We start from the raw sequence: 18,939 nt of genomic DNA on the forward strand, positions 1-18,939 counted from the left end.
CTGTGACCTTGGCCATGGCCTGCCCTTCTTAAAGGGACTCTCAGAGGCTGAAGCTCAAAAACTGAATAGCCTGGAACATTAAGAGGTCAATAAAAGACTGATGTCATGATTCTTCCCAGTACATGGCACTTCCTTTTCAAAGTCACTATACCATTCCAGATAAAATCACCAGTGCTGGCCAATAAATTCTTCATGGCTGCTATTGCTAAAACATGCTCATCTTATGCCTTCAGGGAGAACTTAAAAAAATCAAAAGTGTGTGTGCCATCCCTCATTATGCCAAATATTTCATCAGTAGCAGAAACCCCTTGTCTTTTGGGGCTACCATAAACTGGGTAGCTTGTAAACTACAGAAATTTATTTCTCACTGTTCCAGAGGCTGGAAAAGTCTAAGATCAAGGTGCCGTCAGATTTGGTGTCAGATGAAGGCCTGCTTTTTGGTTCATAGATGGCTGTCTTTTCACAGTAACCTCACATGGTGGAAAGGAGAAACGGGCTCTCCGGGATCTCTTTTGTAAGGGCCAATCCAGTCATTCATAAAGGCTCCACCCTCATGACCCAATCACCTCCCAAGAGCCCCACCTCCCAATACCATCACCTTGGGGGTTAGGATTTCAACATATGAATTTGAGGAGCACGCACTTTCAGACCATGGTTCCCCTGATATGTAGAAGTGTCTTGTGGTTTCCAGAGACCTTTCTTGGTCACCACTCTGGGAGAGAGGCTCCGGGAAGAAAATCCACATGTCACGGAGTTCCCTCTTCATTCCTCCTCCCGCTCTGCAGTCCAATTCTACCTCCAAGCAATCTTCTTATAACTTCAGTTAAAGCCTGCCTTTGAAAAACATTGAAGAAATAACCTGGTTCCGGTAAGAAGAACCCATTATTTAACACTGTGGACAGCACAAGGTGTGTCTGTCATGTTGGGATAAGGGAAGACCTGACTTCTCTGTGACTGCAGACCTGACTGTCACCCAAAGGGCCCCCATCCAATGAGAAGCAGGACTGAGTAGGAACATACCTTCTTTCCAATGGCTGTGCCCTATCAGTTACACAGTGGTCAGAACGGTTTTTTTTTAAAACATCCTACGTCCCTACCCTCCTATTTACTCTTAAGAGTTAATCATTCTCCAAAGCTCACACCCCCATTTGCTGTCCCTGCCTAGCCCCCCAGCACCATGCTGGGTCCTCAGCTAGTACTTGCTATGATTTTAAGCAAGCCAGAGCTCATTATAAACTATTTGGTCCTCCTATATCCTTTTACAATGAAATCAATCCCATGAATGTGTGGGCATGTTTTTCTAAGCCTCAGTGCCCTTTTCCATGAAATGGGCATAACGATAATGATGTCTTTCACCTGCAGTCTATGGGAGGGACAAATAGGACAATGCCCATAGAAATGCCTTGCTTGATGCTGGGCACCTTGATGGTGACTGGATTAGAAGCACCCCTAAGATTTCAGCAGGCAAAGGGGGATGCCGGGCGTGCAAGGAGGAAGAATCAATGACAGGGAGGCAGAGATATCTTGAGCATGACCACGGAAAGATAAACCTAGAATCAGCAGGAGACAAATACTGGGGAAGGGTCCTGTGGGCCCCATCGTGTCCAGCAGGATGTGCACACCAAGCACACTGGTCTCCATCTGCCAAGTAACACAGAACAGCGTAACTCCAGTGCCAATTTAAGGTCAAATGCAAACTTATGAGCGCTTGCATTTTCAAACGGGGCAGTGTATGTAAACCAAATGAAGACATCTGGAGCAGAGGGATTCCAGGGACCTTGACCTTTCCTCCATTTGGTAATTAGCATCTTATTTGTTTAGCAAACCACCCCACAAAGACCCTCCCATGCCGTGACTTCAGAACTCTCAGGTGGATTTCCTGCACACTTGGCATCCTCTTCAGAATGTGGAGCCAAGGCTCTGAGAAGGCTGCATCCCAGGAAGCTGGAAGAACCTGGACTACCTGTCTGACTCAGAGACTCACCTTTCACCACGTTCATCCCCTGTCAGGTTTATGGTGCCAGTAAAATTGAAGAATACCATAAAAGACAATGAACTGTGTTTCTGTGACCCAAAATTCTATCTACTGCTGAGTCAACGAGCCCAAAAAAATTTAGCTGAGATTCTTATATTTGCTTGCTGATTTTTTTTTCTGGTGCACCATACTGTGAAATCTGAGCAGAAAATCCATATGAAGTTTTATTTATTGCCATATGGATTTCTGTGAAAATGCTTAAGACATGACTTTTTGGTGGTGCTTTTTATTGTATTTTCCCCCTCTACCAAATGCTGAGTCCCTAGTTGCTGACCCAAGCATGGCTTTGTGGGACACTTTGTCCCCATTTCATTCCTGGTGGGTGTCAGGGCCCCTGACTATCTGTAAGATGTGGTCCAGGCTCCATCAGGTCCATCCTGTCCACTCCAGGAAAGTTGGGTCTCTTCAGGACCCAACACTGTCCCACCTCTAGGCCCTTGTCTAGGCAAATCCCTGCCTGAAAGCCCACCACCACCAGTATCCCAACCCAACTCTACCTGCAATATTAATAATAGCTACTATTCATAAAGAAAGCTAAGACCACTGGCAGGAAATGCATTGCCTTTCAGCTCTGAGACACTGGAGATCTGCTTCAGGTGAGCCTGCTCTCTACTCAGCAACTGATCTGTCTCAGGGTCACCTTCATCTTCTTTGAACTGGCTCCTTTCATGGTAGCAACATGGCTATGGGAATTTCAAGGCTCTCATGCTTATATCCTTGGGCCCAGGGAGAAAAAAGCATCTGTCCTTGTCCTTCTAAGTGAAAGTACTGAGTCCGTTCTAATGGGACTAACCAGGAGAATGTGCCTGAACTGATCCTCATGCTTGCAGAATGACTCAGACCTGATTCTTGCTCAGTCTTTCTGAAGTTGCTTCATTTACCAGGTCCCTTGCTATCTCTTCCCGTGGATAAACTCGCCAACCCCTCACATCAGCTAATGAGAGTGTGCTGTTGTTGTTACTGTTATATTCAGTGTATGGGCCAAGGTCACTCATCTTGTCTAAGCCTCAGTTTCCTTAGCTGCCAAAGAACAGTGATTCAATCAGCTCTGCAGCTTCCCTTCATTTTAGTAACAATCAGTGATTGTGTTTCCTGGGCACATACTAACTGTGTGACCTTGTGCAGGTCACTTGACCTCAGTGCCATGTTCTCCTCATCCTTGAAATGGGAACAGCATTGCCTTTTCTGAAATATTGTCTTAATGATGGGAGAGTAAGTATGAAATACCCTTAGCAGGATGCCTGGTACATGAAGAAGCCAATGCACATTGCTGCAGTGGTTAATTACAATTCCAAATATATTAAAAAAAACACAGCCAGAATAAGAGTATTACCATCCCTGGACCCATCGAGCTCTGGTCTATCCAATATCCCCAAACTCAATCCAACTTATGCGCCAATTACTTTGGAGACAACGGTCAGCTAAGAAGCCAGTTTGTTAAGCCTAGTCTTAATGCATGACTCACAAGTGGCCTTCTACCCTCTCTAGACGTTATCAATCCCCTTGGCCCACTCTGGTCTCCTCATTTCTGGAGGAGAAGTAGAGACTTCAAGTTACAGAAAAGAGCCCTAGGGGGCAAAGGCTGGGGGTGGGCTGATTCCCTAATCTCAGAGCTGCTGCCTGAAAAGGACTTTATGCATCATCTCATCCCACCTCCTCCATTGTACAGAGGAGGAAGCAGAGTCCCAGAGAGGGAAGTGACTCACTCCAAATCACACAGCTAATATGTGGTGGAATCTAGACTCAGACTTTGCTAAAAATATCAACTGCAGGAAAATGTCAACCGAGGACAGAGCCAGAAGTGCTAGCGTCCATTCAGCTGCCTGTCTCTCCTGCCAACATCGAAGATGTGAGGAGGTCTCCATGGCCACAACTATGCCCTCGCAGCATCAGACCCTTGAATGTGATGCTGCAGGTAGGACTCCTGGCACCAGAAGGTGCCTTCAGGTGTGAGGGGAACAGGCATCCAAGGCTGCCCGCTGTGAGCTCACCCCAAAGCCAATGAGGCAGAGATGCCCTGCAGCCCACAGGGAGGAAGGAGGCTGCCAGTCCCTGCCTGGTGACAGGAACACACGTGAAGGACACGTTAGTTGAGAGGAAAGGCTGGTCCCAGAGGAACATGGGAAGGAGATCACAGAGCTGCACGGTATTGCCTGGCAGGTACCACCCAGACTGAGTGTTCTGACCTCCAGACCCCGGCAGTCCCGGATCCTGATTTGGAGCAATACCCGGGTGCCCTCTTCATACCCTGTGCTCGGCCTCTGCCCACTGGAACTGAGCATGCAAGCAACAATGAAAGTAGCTGCTAGGCTGGGTACGGTGGCTCACGCCTGTAATCTCAACACTTTGGGAGGCCGAGGCAGGCGGATCACCTGAGGTCAAGAGCTCGAGACCATCCTGGCCAACATGGTGAAACCCTGTCTCTACTAAAAATACAAAAATTAGCTGAGCATGGTGGTGCACACCTGTTGTCCCAGCTACTCAGGAGGCTGAGGCAGGAGAATCACTTGAACCTAGGAGGCAGAGGTTGCAGTGAGCCAAGATCGTGCCATTGCACTCTCTAGCCTGGTGACAGAGTGAGACTCCATCTCAAAAAAAAAAAAAAAAAAAAAAAAAAGGAGCTGCTGAACATGTTGGTGGGAACGCAGATGGTCTCACCACTGTGGAAAACAGTATGGTGGCTCCTCAAAAGAAAGATTAAAAATAGAACTACTGTATGATCTAGCAATTCTGCCTCCGAATACTTATTCAAGAGTTGGAATCAGGATCTCACAGAGATACTCACATTCCCATGTTCACAGCAGCATAATTCATGATAGCCACGATATGGAAACAACTTAGATGTCCATCAGTGGATGGATGGAAAAAGAAAACATGGCATACTGAATTGCTAGATCATACAGTAGCTCTATTTTTAATGCCCAACAGAATGCTATTCAGCCTTTAAAAAGAAGGAAATTCTGTCATTTTTGACAACGTGAATGGATCTGGAGGACATTGTGCTAACTGAAATAAGCCAGATGCAGGAAGACAAATACTACATAATTCCACATATGAAATACCTAAAATAGTCAAATTCCTAGAATTAAAGAGTAGAAAAGTAGCTTCCAGGGGTTGGGGGAGAAGAAATGGGGAGATGCCAATTAATGGGCAAAAAATCTCAGTTAAGCAAAACGAATGCATTCTAGGGATCTGCTGCACCACACCGTGCCTATGGTCAACAGTACCGTACTGCACACTTAAAAGTTTGTTAGGAGGGTAGATCTCATGTTGTGTCCTTACCACAATTAAATGAAACTCATTTAAAAAAAAAAAAAAAAACGTAAAACAAGAAAGTAGCTACTGAATTTGAGCATTTGGTTCCTGGTGCTATGCTTTTAAATCACAGAGAAGTCATGGAAAGCGGCGGGAGATCTTTAGGTCGGGAGATGGAGGCTCAAAACTGATGGCAGAGCCAGAGAGTGGCGGAATGGAGACATGAACTACATCTGCCTGGTTGTACCACTTAAGTTATGCTGTGTGTTGTGCTATGCCCAAACTGGTTTTCATTCTTGTGAGGTAGTCAATTTACATGTGTGCCTATGCTTTTAATGGAGGAGCTCATTGTGAAATAAAGAATGACACAAAGAAATGTGAGGGAGAAAACAAATATCCTCATAACCTTTTCACCCACAGACAGCCAGTGGTTACTAATAGAGATTTGTCTCCATCATTAATTTCTCTCTGTCTATCCTCTCTGTCTTTCAGACATACACACACACACACACACACACACACAGCTGGTGTCATATTGTATACACATTTTGCAACATACTTTAAAAATGAACAGAATATTGACTGCATTTTCTAGGTCATTAGTTCTCCTAAATGTCATTTTGCATCATCAAATACTGTTGCATTATTGAGGTATACAATAATGTATTTTGCCCGCTACACAGCATTGTGTCATTTCTAGTCTCACTTATAAATTACACACGGATATGTACTTGTGCATATCCTTGATTTAACTCCTTAGAGGAGAGCTAGATGTGTAAGAGTGCCTACAGGGAGAGAATAAGCTGGCAACAGGAAAGTTGTTTCTACTGTAACTTAATGGAGTGTTACATGTGTTACATAACCAGCCCTATGCAAGGGACTAATGTGATCCCCTCTGAGCAATGAATGACCTCTCAGGATCCAACAGCACTATGTTTTGAGTCCACGAGTGCCTGTACTCCAGTGAAAGTATCAACAGGGGTTTGCACTGTAAAGTTTTGTGGCTGCCTCTCCAGGAAAACAACAATTTTTTGTTTCTTTTTTCTTTCATTTTTTAAATAGCTGGTATAAGTAGAAAATGGCATTTGTAGTGGCTTTCTGCTTTTTATTTATCCTTATAGGCTAACATCTTAAGAATAATTTCTTCTTTAGGAGAAATCCCATATTTCCCAGGATTGGTCAAGCCTGTGTATATTTTACTGCAGGTAAAAGAAGGTGCAACATGCATAGCTGGGGAGAACATCTTTATTTTTCCCACAAATTCTTCTGATGTCCTTTATTTTACCTCCAATCTTACTGGAGTTTCCTTGTAAATGATGAGTCATTTTTTTCTCTTGCTACTTCCCTTTTTTTTTTTTTTTTTGGTTTTTGGCATTTTTACTATGATGTTTTTAAGTGTATCTCTTTGTGTTTATCTTAATTGGGGTTCACTGAGAACCTGCCCCCAGATTTTCACTTCTCGGGTATAGTTCAAACGTCAACATTTCCAACAGAATATGCCTGGAATTCCCCAAGATATATGTGTCCTACTCAATTCTCCAACCACCATTTTACCATTTTCTGTCTCCACCTTCTCTCTTTCTGCTGAGTACAGTACATGCTTCAACTACCCAAATCATGGAGGACACACATTGAGGCCAGTTACACAGCCCAGGACACCTCTTTTCCCCCACTCGAATTCTTTCCAGGCAACATAATAGTAGCACACACCTCCCCCAAACCTAAGTCCTCTGTCCCATTCCCTTGAAGGAGTGTGATAAAAGGAAGATGCTTACCTTTTCACCCTTTTCCCCTTGGCCAAAAGGTCTTATGCCCTAGAAAAATTAAAGAAGAAGGCAAAGATTCACTACAGAGCATCTCCATGGCATGACATTGCAAATGGCAACATCATCCCAAGATTTGAAAGGATTAGATATTTTCTCATCAGCTCTGCCCAGTAGCCACTAAAAGAAATGATGACTATTGTTAACTGAGTACGCATTCTCATGAGTATCATCTCACTTAATGTTTCCAATAACTCAATATTATAGTTACTATTCTTTGTTTCCATAACAGTTTCATTGAAATATAATTTGCATACCATATAATTCACCTACTTAAAATGTACAATTCAATGATTTTTAGTATAAAGTTGTGCAACAAAATCCCCACAAACAATTTTAGAATATTTTTATCACCTCAGAAACAACCCATATTTATTAGCAATGACTCCACACTTCCTCTACTCCAGCTCTAGGAAAACATCAATCTGTTTTCTGTTTCTATAGATTTGTCTATTCTGTACATTTTTTATATAAATGGAATCATATAATTTGTGGCCTTTTATAATTGGCTTATTTCACTCAGCAAAGTCTTTCCAAGGTTAATCCATGTCAGACCATGTATAAGTACTTCATTTTATTGCAAAATGATATGACATTGTATGCATATGACATACATTTTCTTCAGGTGACAGACATTTGGGTTTTCTACTTTTGGCTATTGTAAATAACGCTGCTATAAACATTTTTCTGAAAGTTTTTGTGTAAACATATCTTTGCATTTTTGAGGGGTATATTCCTAAAAGTAGAATTGAATTGCTGGGTCATATGGTAACTCTGTCTTTAACCTAAGGGCTGCAAGGCTGTTTTCCAAAGAAACTGCACCACGTTATGCAAGCAATCCATAAAGATTCCAATTTCTCCACATTCCTAGTTGTTCTACCCATTATTGAAAAGGAGGTATTGAAGTCTCTAACTATTGTTAATTGGTTTTTCATTCCTCCTTTAAATTCTGTCAGTTTTTGCTTCATGTATTCTGGGGTTTTGTTAGGTGCATATATGTTTATAATTGCTATATTTTTAAGAAATAATTTTTTATTATAAAATGTCTCCCTTTATTTTTTTTTGGTTTAAAGTCTATTTTGTCTAATATTAGTACAGTCACCCCAGTTTTCTGCTTTTTATTTTCAAGATGTTTATTTTCCATCCTTTTATTTTCAACCTATTGAAACCTATTTGTCTCTTTGAATACAAAACATACAACCTATTTGTGTCTTGTGAAACCTATTTGTCTCTTTGAAAACAAAAGATACAACCTATTTGTACAACAAATTTGTTGTTGTACAAATAGGTTGTATCTTTGAATCTAAAGTATGTCTTCTATAGACAGGATATAGTTTGATCTTGTTATTATAAACTTTCTTAAAATTTCTGCTTTTTAGTTGGTTCATGTAGTATATTCACATATATTATAATTAGATTTATATATGCCATATTAGTTTTTGTTTTCTACAGGTCTCCTGTCCCACTTTTGTTCCTTTATTGCTCCTTTACTGATCTTTTTTGAATTGAGTACTTTCTAGTGTAACATTTACACTACTTTCATGATATTTTTAACTACATATTTTGGAGTTATTTTCTTAGAGGGTGCTCTAGAGTTTATTATATGCATAATAACTTAATAGGGTCTACTCTAGATTTATAAAAACTTACTTCCAGTTAGACATAGAAACATACTCCTTCGTAGCTCTATCCCTTCTTCCCTCTTTTTGTGCTATTATTTTTATGCATATTACATGCGTGTTTGTTAACACCAACCATACACGGTTGTAATGTATTGTTATACATAGCTTGCCATCTCTCTGCCTTCTAGCCTCAATCATTTCTGATGACCAGTCAGTTGTTAATTTTATTGGAGTCTCCTTGTAAATAATGAGTCATTTTTTTCTCTTGCTACTTTCCTTTTTTTTTTTTGGTTTTTGGCATTTTTACTATGTTTGTAAGTGTGTATCTCTTTTGTGTTTATCTTAATTGGGGTTCACTGAGCATCTTGAATATGTAGACTACTGCTTTTCATAAAATCTGAGATGCCTTCAGCCATTATTTGTTTGAATACTTTTCTGCTCCTTTCTCTCCTCTTCTGCTTTAATTCCCAGTAGCTGCAGATTCATGCACTTTATGAACCCCTACATTTCTCCAATACTCCATCCATTTTTCATTATTTTTTCTCTCTGTTCTTCAGATTACATCATCTCTACTGATCTATCTTCAAGAATTCTGATCTTTCTTTTGAGCCCCTCTAGTTTTTTTTATTTATTATAATTTTAAACTCCAGAACTTACATTTGGTTCTTTATAATTTCTAACTCTTTATTGATATTCTGTATTTGATGAAATATGTCATTATGCCTTCTTTTGCTTACATCAGAATAATTTCCTTTAGTTCTTTGATCATAATTATAATGATTGCTTGGAAGGCTTTGTTAAATCCGATATTTGTATCCTCTCTCAGGCAGTTTCTCTTGTCTGCTGCCTTTTCGGTGTATGTGTCACATTTTTCTGTTTCTTAGCATATCTCATAATTTTTGTTGAAAATTGGACATTTTAGACAATATCCAAAATATAGCAATCCTGGATGTTGACACTTCCCCTACCAAAAATTGTTTTTGTTTTTTTCATGTTTATTTACTCACTGACTTGGCTAGATTATTTTAATTAAGTCTATTCCCCTTCCCTAGTGTTCATCTCTGAGGCCAATTTTCAGAGCGCATGGCCTTGGACCTGTACACAGTCACCCCAGGATGACGATGGTTTTAACAAGGCTCGTTTTGAAAGTCTCTTTTCTTGATTTCTCGGTCAAATGGTCTGCCTCTGCTGACATTCAATCCAGCTCTTAGGTTCCATTACTTTCCAACTGATCCCTTTACTATTTTCTACAGTGCTATACATGGTATTCATTGCTCCACAGTCTGACCAAACTGAATCAGGTCCCCTTTGCATGGGTAGCTGTTGTGGGCAGTCATTGAGGTTTCTTTCTGATGCAGGAGCAGTCTTCTTAGTGGTGTTTTCCCCCTGGTTCTTTCTGGTAAACTAGCTTTGGTAAAGTTATGGTTTACTATAGAGTACCATGCTCCTCTTAATTTCCTACCACCAACATCTCCTTTGTTTCTAGAGAACGCTTACACTTATACTTCTCCACATTCTGTTTCAAAGTCAGTGCCTTTGGGGAGAACTTCAGAGTTCTTTGTTCTTAAGGATTGTATCCTGGGCTAAATATCTGCATCCCTGCTCTGGAACTGGGAGCTGGGAGCTGGGACCATGGCCCTCTCCTCTTGGAATGGTGCCCCGGCTGGGAAGGAGCAGTAGCCTCTGCTTTTCTCAGCTTGCATCCTTCACCGGGGAGCCTCCACTTTATGACTGAGCTTGGAAAGGGTTGATCAGAACCCCAACATTCTTGGCTTGTCATGCCTGAGGTTGCACCTCCACCCTATGAATGGGGGTTGGGGAGAGGAAGCGAGCCCTATCCCTTGGCTGCATCTGCCAAGAATTTAGGCTCTGGAACTCCAGATGCAGGAGGTGAAAAATGTTGGAATTTCACCAGGTATTATCTTTTTGGGGGGAGTAGATTCACAGAGTTCCTCATGTTGCCATTTCAGAAGTAGAACCACTACAGATATTATTTTTATATCTGTCTCACAAATGTGAAAAGTGAAGCTCAGAAAGTTCTAGCAACTTCTTCAGTTCATGAAGCTAGTAGGTTGTGGAACCAAAATTTGAATGTAGGCTGCCTGATGCTAGTGCTGCTTCCTCAATCACAGTGCTATTTGGCCTCAATAGAGCTGCTGATGATATCAGGCAGGCAATAATGATCATAATTATGTGATGGACCGCTTCCCAGAGTTCAGGGCTCCAGAGTACATCCATGTTTGTTCTCTGGCTGATTCTCGTGGTTTCTCTGAATTCAGAATGTCCTCCCAATCTCCCTTCCTTTGAACCCAGCTACAAGTGACAGCACGTGTCCTAGAGTGGGTCTTGTCCCAGACATGGAGGAGAGAGGAATGGACCTGGCATTTCCTACACCTACTGCCTGACAAGTGAGTTCCTAAAAAACCACATGTGTATGAGTTACCACCCTCTCTGAGCTTCAGTTTGCTCATCTGTAAGGTGGGCATTTCACCAGGCCTCACCTCGCCAAGCTGATGTGAGAGTTAAGTGAGCCCCAAGTCTGTGAAGCATGTAATGCAGAGCCAGCAGTACAGTAAGTGCTGGTAAATGTGACCAGCTCTCCTTATTTCCATGTCTTTCTGCACACAACACGTGCTTCCTACCTACACAAAGGAGGTAGACATGCATGCGTAGGTGAAGGTGAAGCACAGCCAAGTGAGCACAAGACCCAGATTAAAACAGATGCAGGTGCAAATTCTGTCTCTGCCACATCCAGCCTCTATGACTGAGGGCAAGTCATTCAAGCCTGAGAAACCAGTGTCATTCCCATTAGAGACGTGATGAGACCATGTCAAAAGCTGTTGCATGGAGCATACGTTAGACTCCACAGGATGCACATGCCAAGAAGAGTAGATGGCATCACTACGCATGAGGGGGTGACAATGTGGGGTGCTGAGGGAATTGCATTTGCCATGCTAATTCTTCTAGGGAAGAGGCTTGTTTCCTGGGTTTCCTCCTGAGCACTGAGAACACAGAAGGAGCTAATTATAATCACACACATCAAAAAAGACAATGGTCATTCACTGATCACCCACTATGGGCCAGGCATTTTGTAAACCAAGTAGTTGTTATACTCCTCATTTTGCTAATATGTAAATGAGGCTTTACCCCAGCAATTTGGGAGGCCGAGGCGTACCTGAGGTCAAGAGTTTGAGACCAGCCTGGCCAACATGGTGAAACTCTGTCTCTAATAAAAATACAAAAATTAGCCCGGCATGGTGGCACACACATAGTAATCCCAGCTATTCGGGAGACTGAGGCAGGAGAAGCGCTTGAACTTGGGAGGCGGAGGTTGCAGTGAGCAAAGATCATGCCACTCTACTCCAGCCTGGGTGACAAGAGCAAGACTTTATCTCAAAAAAAAAAAAGGAAAGAAAGAAACCTGCTCAAGGTCACACAGCTAATAAACGCTGCAGCCAAGGACAGTAACTGAGGCCCATTTGACACCAAACTTGTGCTGTCGATGCTACATGATTCCATGCAGAAGGGCAGAGATTAGTGCTTCCACCAGGACAGGGACTGACTGCACTCACTACTATTCTAAACCATTTACATGCATCAATTTATTTAATCTTCATAATGCTACTGAATACATTATTTTATTATCCCCATTTTACAGATGAGAAAACTAAGAATAGAAAGGTTAAGTATCTCGGTGAAGCCGGAATTCACTTCTCAGCCATTCAGCTCCTGAGGGCCACCCTGAACTGTGACTTCTTCATTCCTGCAATTCTTTCCTGACCCGTCATTAATTGTATTCACTCATCAGCTGAAAGATTCACGAATACAATTCATGCTAGGCCAGGTGCTGGAAATGCTGTGACTATAAATCACAGATCAGGACACCTGGGAGTCCTCTGATGCTGGGATGCAGGAGGTGCTGTGGGAACACAGAGCTGGGGTTTGGAGCGATGTCCTGGAGAATTCGACACAGTTGAGTAGGAATGATGAGAACTCATGAGCCAAGCAGGGATGCATGGTAAAGGGAAAACAGGGGTGGGGAGAAGGAAGCATTATTCTTGGCAGAGGAAAGAGCCTGTGTAATGGCCAGAGTCAGGAAGGGCATGACAAAATGACAAATTAGAGGGTTAGTAACTGTGAGGATTCAAAGCACAGAATTCTGGTTACGGGGTGGCAAGAGACAATGCTAGAGAGTCCGCCAAGGCCATATCCAGCAGGCCTCCATGCCCATGGAGAGGAGCTAGGGCTTCACCCTGAGGGTGGTGTGGGAGTAGTACCTGGCCCCTGCCAGGTATTCAGCCCACACTTGCTGATTTGCATGATCGGAGGGCCCTGGGTCCCCCATACCGGCTCTGAGGTTCAGCCATGTAGAGGAGCAGCCATCTACTCACCACATCACCTTTCTCTCCCTTAGGTCCAGGAGCGCCAACCAGCCCAGTGGCTCCTGTGTCTCCCTGAGGGGTTGAGACCAGAGACAAGCATCAGATTAGGTTCCCTGACAGGGATCTTGCACACACAGGACCCTCATGGCCAACCTTGCTCCAATTCCCTAGAAGCAGCTTATTTCGTCTTTGCCATTTCTGCAATGAGGCCACATGTCCCACCCCTGGAGAGGAGGAAGCATCTAAGTCATCTCCCAACATCACAATTCCAGGAACCAGGGACTTCTTGAGGAAAGCAAGTGCATGAAAGCATTGTACATTCATCCTTGGGAGTGGCCTGCCACTGATCCCACCACCAGGGCCTCGGAAGGGGAAGTGGAAGCTCCAGGTTTGAACAGCAGCTCTGTCACTTCACATGAGCACATCATTACTGTCTTTGGGCCTCAGGCTTCTCTTCCATAAACAGGCACATCATCACGCAGGCACACAAGATTAAGAGCATAAAGGTGCTTTGAAAACTTCCAAGTGTCAACCAGAGTCCCCTGGGCATTCAATTTGTGTAACAAGTCCATCCCTGTGTACCTGGGGCCCTCATAACTGTCCAGGAGGAGAAAGAGAGCAGGTAGAGGAAAAAACTGTCTGCAAGGAAGGAAAAACTCATCACAAGCCAAGTGTTGAACTGGAACCTAAATCTCCTGCCATCTCATGAGCCAATCCAAGATAGGCATAGGCACAGGAAACAGAGCCTTCAATTCTATTCTTTTGTCTTTTTTCTTGGTCCGGAACTTTATCTCTCTTGTTCCCATCTCATCTTTTATATTCTAAGAACACATGGCTACTTTGCTTATGCTGTTCCCTTTGGCTATGATGCCCTTCCCTGCCTCCTTTGTCCTGGGTCTACTGGACCCAGCTGGTCAGGGCTGTCAGCAGAAAGGTGTCCTGAGGTCCTACCAGGTAGCAATGGGGCCTCTCCTCTCAGCTCCTCAGCTCCTGGGCCCCTCTATCCTGACTCTCTTCATACTATCCCACTCCTCTCTTTCCTGCCTCCCTTCCCCCTGGCCTGTGAGTCCTGGGGACCAGGCTCTTTGTCAGTCACTTTTATATTCCCACATCACGACTGGCCCTTGCACCCAGCGGACTCAGCCTATGCATGTGGACAGAGCCCGAGCTCTGTGTAGGGACACGGAGCCACCAGGAACCCCAGCCTTTGACTTAGGGTCCTAACCATGGTTTGGGACAATGTGATGGATGACAGTATAGGACCACGATTGCAAGTGAGCTCTGCGGGAGCCGGGCACGTCTCCAGGTGGCTGTATCAGTTCCCCTTTTCAGTGCTCCCCTCCTCCCACCGTTTCTGCTCTCCTTGTGGGGCCCAGGGCCTGCTCTGCTCAAGCACAGCAGAGGCAGCCATTACTAAACAGCCCTTGCTTCACACAAACGTCTTCTACTGAGAGGCCTATGAAACCCTAGGTAGCTTTGCTCTTCTCTCCTGTCACAGCCAATAATCTGAGGTGACTTCTCAGAGGAGCTCAGTGATGCAGAAACCCCTGCCATCCTCCTCAGAGCGACCAGCTGGCACATGGGCCACTCTGAGCTGCTCTCCATCAGCTCAAAGAGAGGACTCACCAGGGAAGAGGAGCTGAGGGGACAGCGGCTGTGTATGAGAGTGTGATGGGGTGTGTGTGTGATGAGGGGTGTGTGTGAGATGAGGGGTATGAGTGTGATGAGGGGTGTGTGATGAGGTGCGTGTATGTGATGGTGTGTGTGTGTGTGTGATGGTGTGTGTGTGTGTGTGTGATGGTGTGTGTGTGATGGGATGTGTGTGATGTGGGATGTGTGTGTGCATGTGTATGTGATGGTGTGTGTGTATGTGTGACGTGTGGTGGGTGTGTGTGGTGGGTGTATGATGGGGTGTATGATGGCGTGTGTGTGATGGTGTGTGTGTGTGATGGTGTAGGTAATGGTATGTGGTGGTGTGTGTGTGATGGTGTAGGTAATGGTGTGTGGTGGTGTGTGTGATGGTGTAGGTAATGGTATGTGGTGGTGTGTGTGTGATGGTGTAGGTAATGGTATGTGGTGGTGTGTGTGTGATGGTGTAGGTAATGGTGTGTGGTGGTTGTATGTGTGATAGTGTGTGTGTGATGGTGTATGTGATGGTGTGTGATAGTGTGTGTGTGATAGTGTAGGTAATGGTGTGTGGTGTGTGTGTGATGGTATGTGTCTGTATGTGTGATGGGTGATGGGGTGTGTGTGCATATGGATATGTGCATGACGGTGTGTGTGGTGTATATGTGTGATCCGGTGGGTGATGGGGGGTGTGTGTGTGTGTGTGAGATGGGGTGTGATGGTGTGTGATGATGTGAGCATGTGTGTGTGTGATGGTGTGTGTGTGGTGGTGTGGGATGGTCTGTGGTGTGTGTGTGATGGTGTGGGTGTGTGATGGTGTGGGTGTGTGATGGTTCGTGTGGGTGTGTGATGGGCATGTGATGGTATGTGTGATAGTGTGTAAAGGTTGTGTGTGGTGGTGTGGGATGGTGTGTGGTGTGTATGTGATGGTGTGTGTGTAATGATATGGGATGGCATATGATGGTGTGTGTGTGATGATGTGTGTGTATATGTGTGATGGTGTGTGTGTATATGTGTGACGGTGTGTGTGTGTGATGGTATGTGTGATGATGTGTTATGGTGTGTGTCTATGTGTGATGGTATGTGTGTGTGATGGTGTGGGATGGTATGTGATGGTGTGTGTGTATATGTGATGGTGTGTGTGTGTGTGTGTGACGGTATGTGATAGTGTAGGTGATGGTGCGTGATGGTGTGTGTGTGATGGTATGTGCATTTTTGATGGTGCGTGTCTATGTGTGATGGTGTGTGTGTGAGATGCTGTGTTTGATAGTGTGTGTGTGAGATTGTGTGTGATGGTGTATTATGGTGTATGGGTGATGGTGTGTGACTGTGTGATGGTATATTATGGTGTGTGTGTGATTGTGTGATGGTGTGTGTGATGGTGTAGGTAATGGTGTGTGGTAGTGTGTGTGATGGTGTAGGTAATGGTGTGTGGTGGTATATGTTTGATAGTGTGTGTGTGATGGTGTGTGTAATGATGTGTGAGTGTGATGGTGTAGGTAATGGTGTGTGGTGGTGTGTGTGTGTGATGGTGTAGGTAACGGTTGGTGGTGTGTGATGGGGTGTGTGATGGTGTGTGTGACGGGGTGTGTGTGATGGTATGTGTCTGTATGTGTGATGGGGTGTGTGTGTGATGGTGTAGGTAACGGTTGGTGGTGTGTGTGTGATGGGGTGTGTGATGGTGTGTGTGATGGTGTGTGATGGTGTGTGTGTGATGGTATGTGTGTGATGGTATGTGTGATGGTGTGTGTAATGATGTGTGAGTGTGATAATGTAGGTAATGGTGTGTGGTAGTGTGTGTGTGTGTGATGGTGTAGGTAACGGTTGGTGGTGTGTGTGTGATGGGGTGTGTGATGGTGTGTGCGAGATGGTGTGTTTGATGGTGTATTATGGTGTGTGCGTGTGTGTGATGGTATGTGTCTGTATGTGTGATGGGGTGTGTGTGTGATGGTGTAGGTAACGGTTGGTGGTGTGTGTGTGATGGGGTGTGTGATGGTGTGTGTGATGGTGTGTGATGGTGTGTGTGTGATGGTATGTGTGATGGTGTGTGTAATGATGTGTGAGTGTGATAATGTAGGTAATGGTGTGTGGTAGTGTGTGTGTGTGTGATGGTGTAGGTAACGGTTGGTGGTGTGTGTGTGATGGGGTGTGTGATGGTGTGTGCGAGATGGTGTGTTTGATGGTGTATTATGGTGTGTGCGTGTGTGTGATGGTATGTGTCTGTATGTGTGATGGGGTGTGTGATGGTGTGTGTGATGGGGTGTGTGTGATGGTGTGTGATGGTGTGCGTGTGATGGGGTGTGTGATGGGGTGCATGTGATGGTGTGTGATGTGTGTGTGTGATGGGGTGTGTGTGATGGTGTAGGTAACGGTGGTGTGTGTGTGATGGTGTGTGATGGTGTGTGTGTGATGGTGTGTGATGGTGTGTGTGTGATGCTATGTGTCTGTATGTGTGATGGGGTGTGTGTGTGTATGTGATGGTATGTGTGTATATATGTGTGATGGTGTGTGCGAGATGGTGTGTTTGATGGTGTATTATGGTGTGTGTGTGTGTGTGTGATGGTATGTGTCTGTATGTGTGATGGGGTGTGTGATGGTGTAGGTAATGGTGTGTGGTGGTGTGTGTGTGTGTGATGGTGTAGGTAACGGTTGGTGGTGTGTGTGTGATGGGGTGTGTGATGGTGTGTGTGATGGGGTGTGTGTGATGGTGTGTGATGGTGTGTGTGTGATGGTATGTGTCTGTATGTGTGATGGGGGTGTGTGTGTGTATGTGATGGTATGTGTGTATATATGTGTGATGGTGTGTGTGAGATGGTGTGTTTGATGGTGAATTATGGTGTATGTGTGTGTGTGTGATGGTGTAGGTAACGGTTGGTGGTGTGCGTGTGATGGGGTGTGTGATGGTGTGTGATGGTGTGTGTGTGATGGTGTGTGTAATGGTGTGTGATGGTATGTGTCTGTATGTGTGATGGTGTGTGTGTGTGTGTATGTGATGGTATGTGTGTATATATGTGATGGTGTGTGCAAGATGGTGTGTTTGATGGTGTATTATGGTGTGTGTGTGTGTGTGATGGGGTGTGTGTGATGGTATGTGTCTGTATGTGTGATGGGGTGTGTGTGTGTGTGTATATGATGGTATGTGCGTATATATGTGTGATGGTGTGTGCGAGATGGTGTGTTTGATGGTGTATTATGGTGTGTGTGATGGTGTGTGATGGTATGTGTCTGTATGTGTGATGGGGTGTGTGTGTGTGAATGTGATGGTATGTGTGTATATATGTGTGATGGTGTGTGCGAGATGGTGTGTTTGATGGTGTATTATGGTGTATGTGTGTGTGTGTGATGGTGTAGGTAACGGTTGGTGGTGTGCGTGTGATGGGGTGTGTGATGGTGTGTGATGGTGTGTGTGTGATGGTGTGTGTGATGGTGTGTGATGGTATGTGTCTGTATGTGTGATGGGGGTGTGTGTGTGTGTGTATGTGATGGTATGTGTGTATATATGTGTGATGGTGTGTGCGAGATGGTGTGTTTGATGGTGTATTATGGTGTGTGTGTGTGTGTGATGGTGTGTGTGTGATGGTATGTGTCTATGTGTGATGGGGGGGTGTGTGTGTATGTGATGGTATGTGTGTATATATGTGTGATGGTGTGTGCGAGATGGTGTGTTTGATGGTGTATTCTGGTGTGTGTGATGGTGTGTGATGGTATGTGTCTGTATGTGTGATGGGGTGTGTGTGTGTGTATGTGATGGTATGTGTGTATATATGTGTGATGGTGTGTGCGAGATGGTGTGTTTGATGGTGGATTATGGTGTGTGTGATGGTGTGTGTAATGATGTGTGTGTGTGATGGTGTAGGTAATGGTGTGTGGTGGTATATGTTTGATAGTGTGTGTGTGATGGTGTGTGTAATGATGTGTGAGTGTGATGGTGTAGGGTAATGGTGTGTGGTGGTGTGTGTGTGTGATGGTGTAGGTAACGGTTGGTGGTGTGTGTGTGATGGTGTGTGATGATGTGTGTGATGGGGTGTGTGATGGTGTGTGATGGTATGTGTCTGTATGTGTGATGGGGGGTGTGTGTGTGTATGTGATGGTATGTGTGTATATATGTGTGATGGTGTGTGCGAGATGGTGTGTTTGATGGTGGATTATGGTGTGTGTGTGTGTGATGGTATGTGTCTGTATGTGTGATGGGGTGT

The 18,939-nt window shown here is 44.4% G+C and overlaps 1 protein-coding gene across 6 annotated transcripts in view; it reads right to left on the reverse strand.

Moving 5' to 3' along the window:
- COL22A1 (collagen type XXII alpha 1 chain) overlaps positions 1-18,939 on the reverse strand; it is a 336,676-nt gene that overhangs the window by 209,079 nt on the left and 108,658 nt on the right. For all 6 annotated transcript variants that reach the window (XM_054499251.2, XM_063669105.1, XM_063669106.1 and 3 more), the window contains 2 exons: positions 13,127-13,189; positions 7,066-7,104 (listed from right to left, as the gene is read on the reverse strand). In XM_054499251.2, the coding sequence (XP_054355226.2) occupies positions 7,066-7,104; positions 13,127-13,189 (102 nt within the window). The remainder of the gene's footprint in view (positions 1-7,065; positions 7,105-13,126; positions 13,190-18,939) is intronic.

This window comes from Pongo pygmaeus, chromosome 7 (assembly GCF_028885625.2).
Source record: "Pongo pygmaeus isolate AG05252 chromosome 7, NHGRI_mPonPyg2-v2.0_pri, whole genome shotgun sequence".
NCBI lineage: Eukaryota > Metazoa > Chordata > Mammalia > Primates > Hominidae > Pongo > Pongo pygmaeus.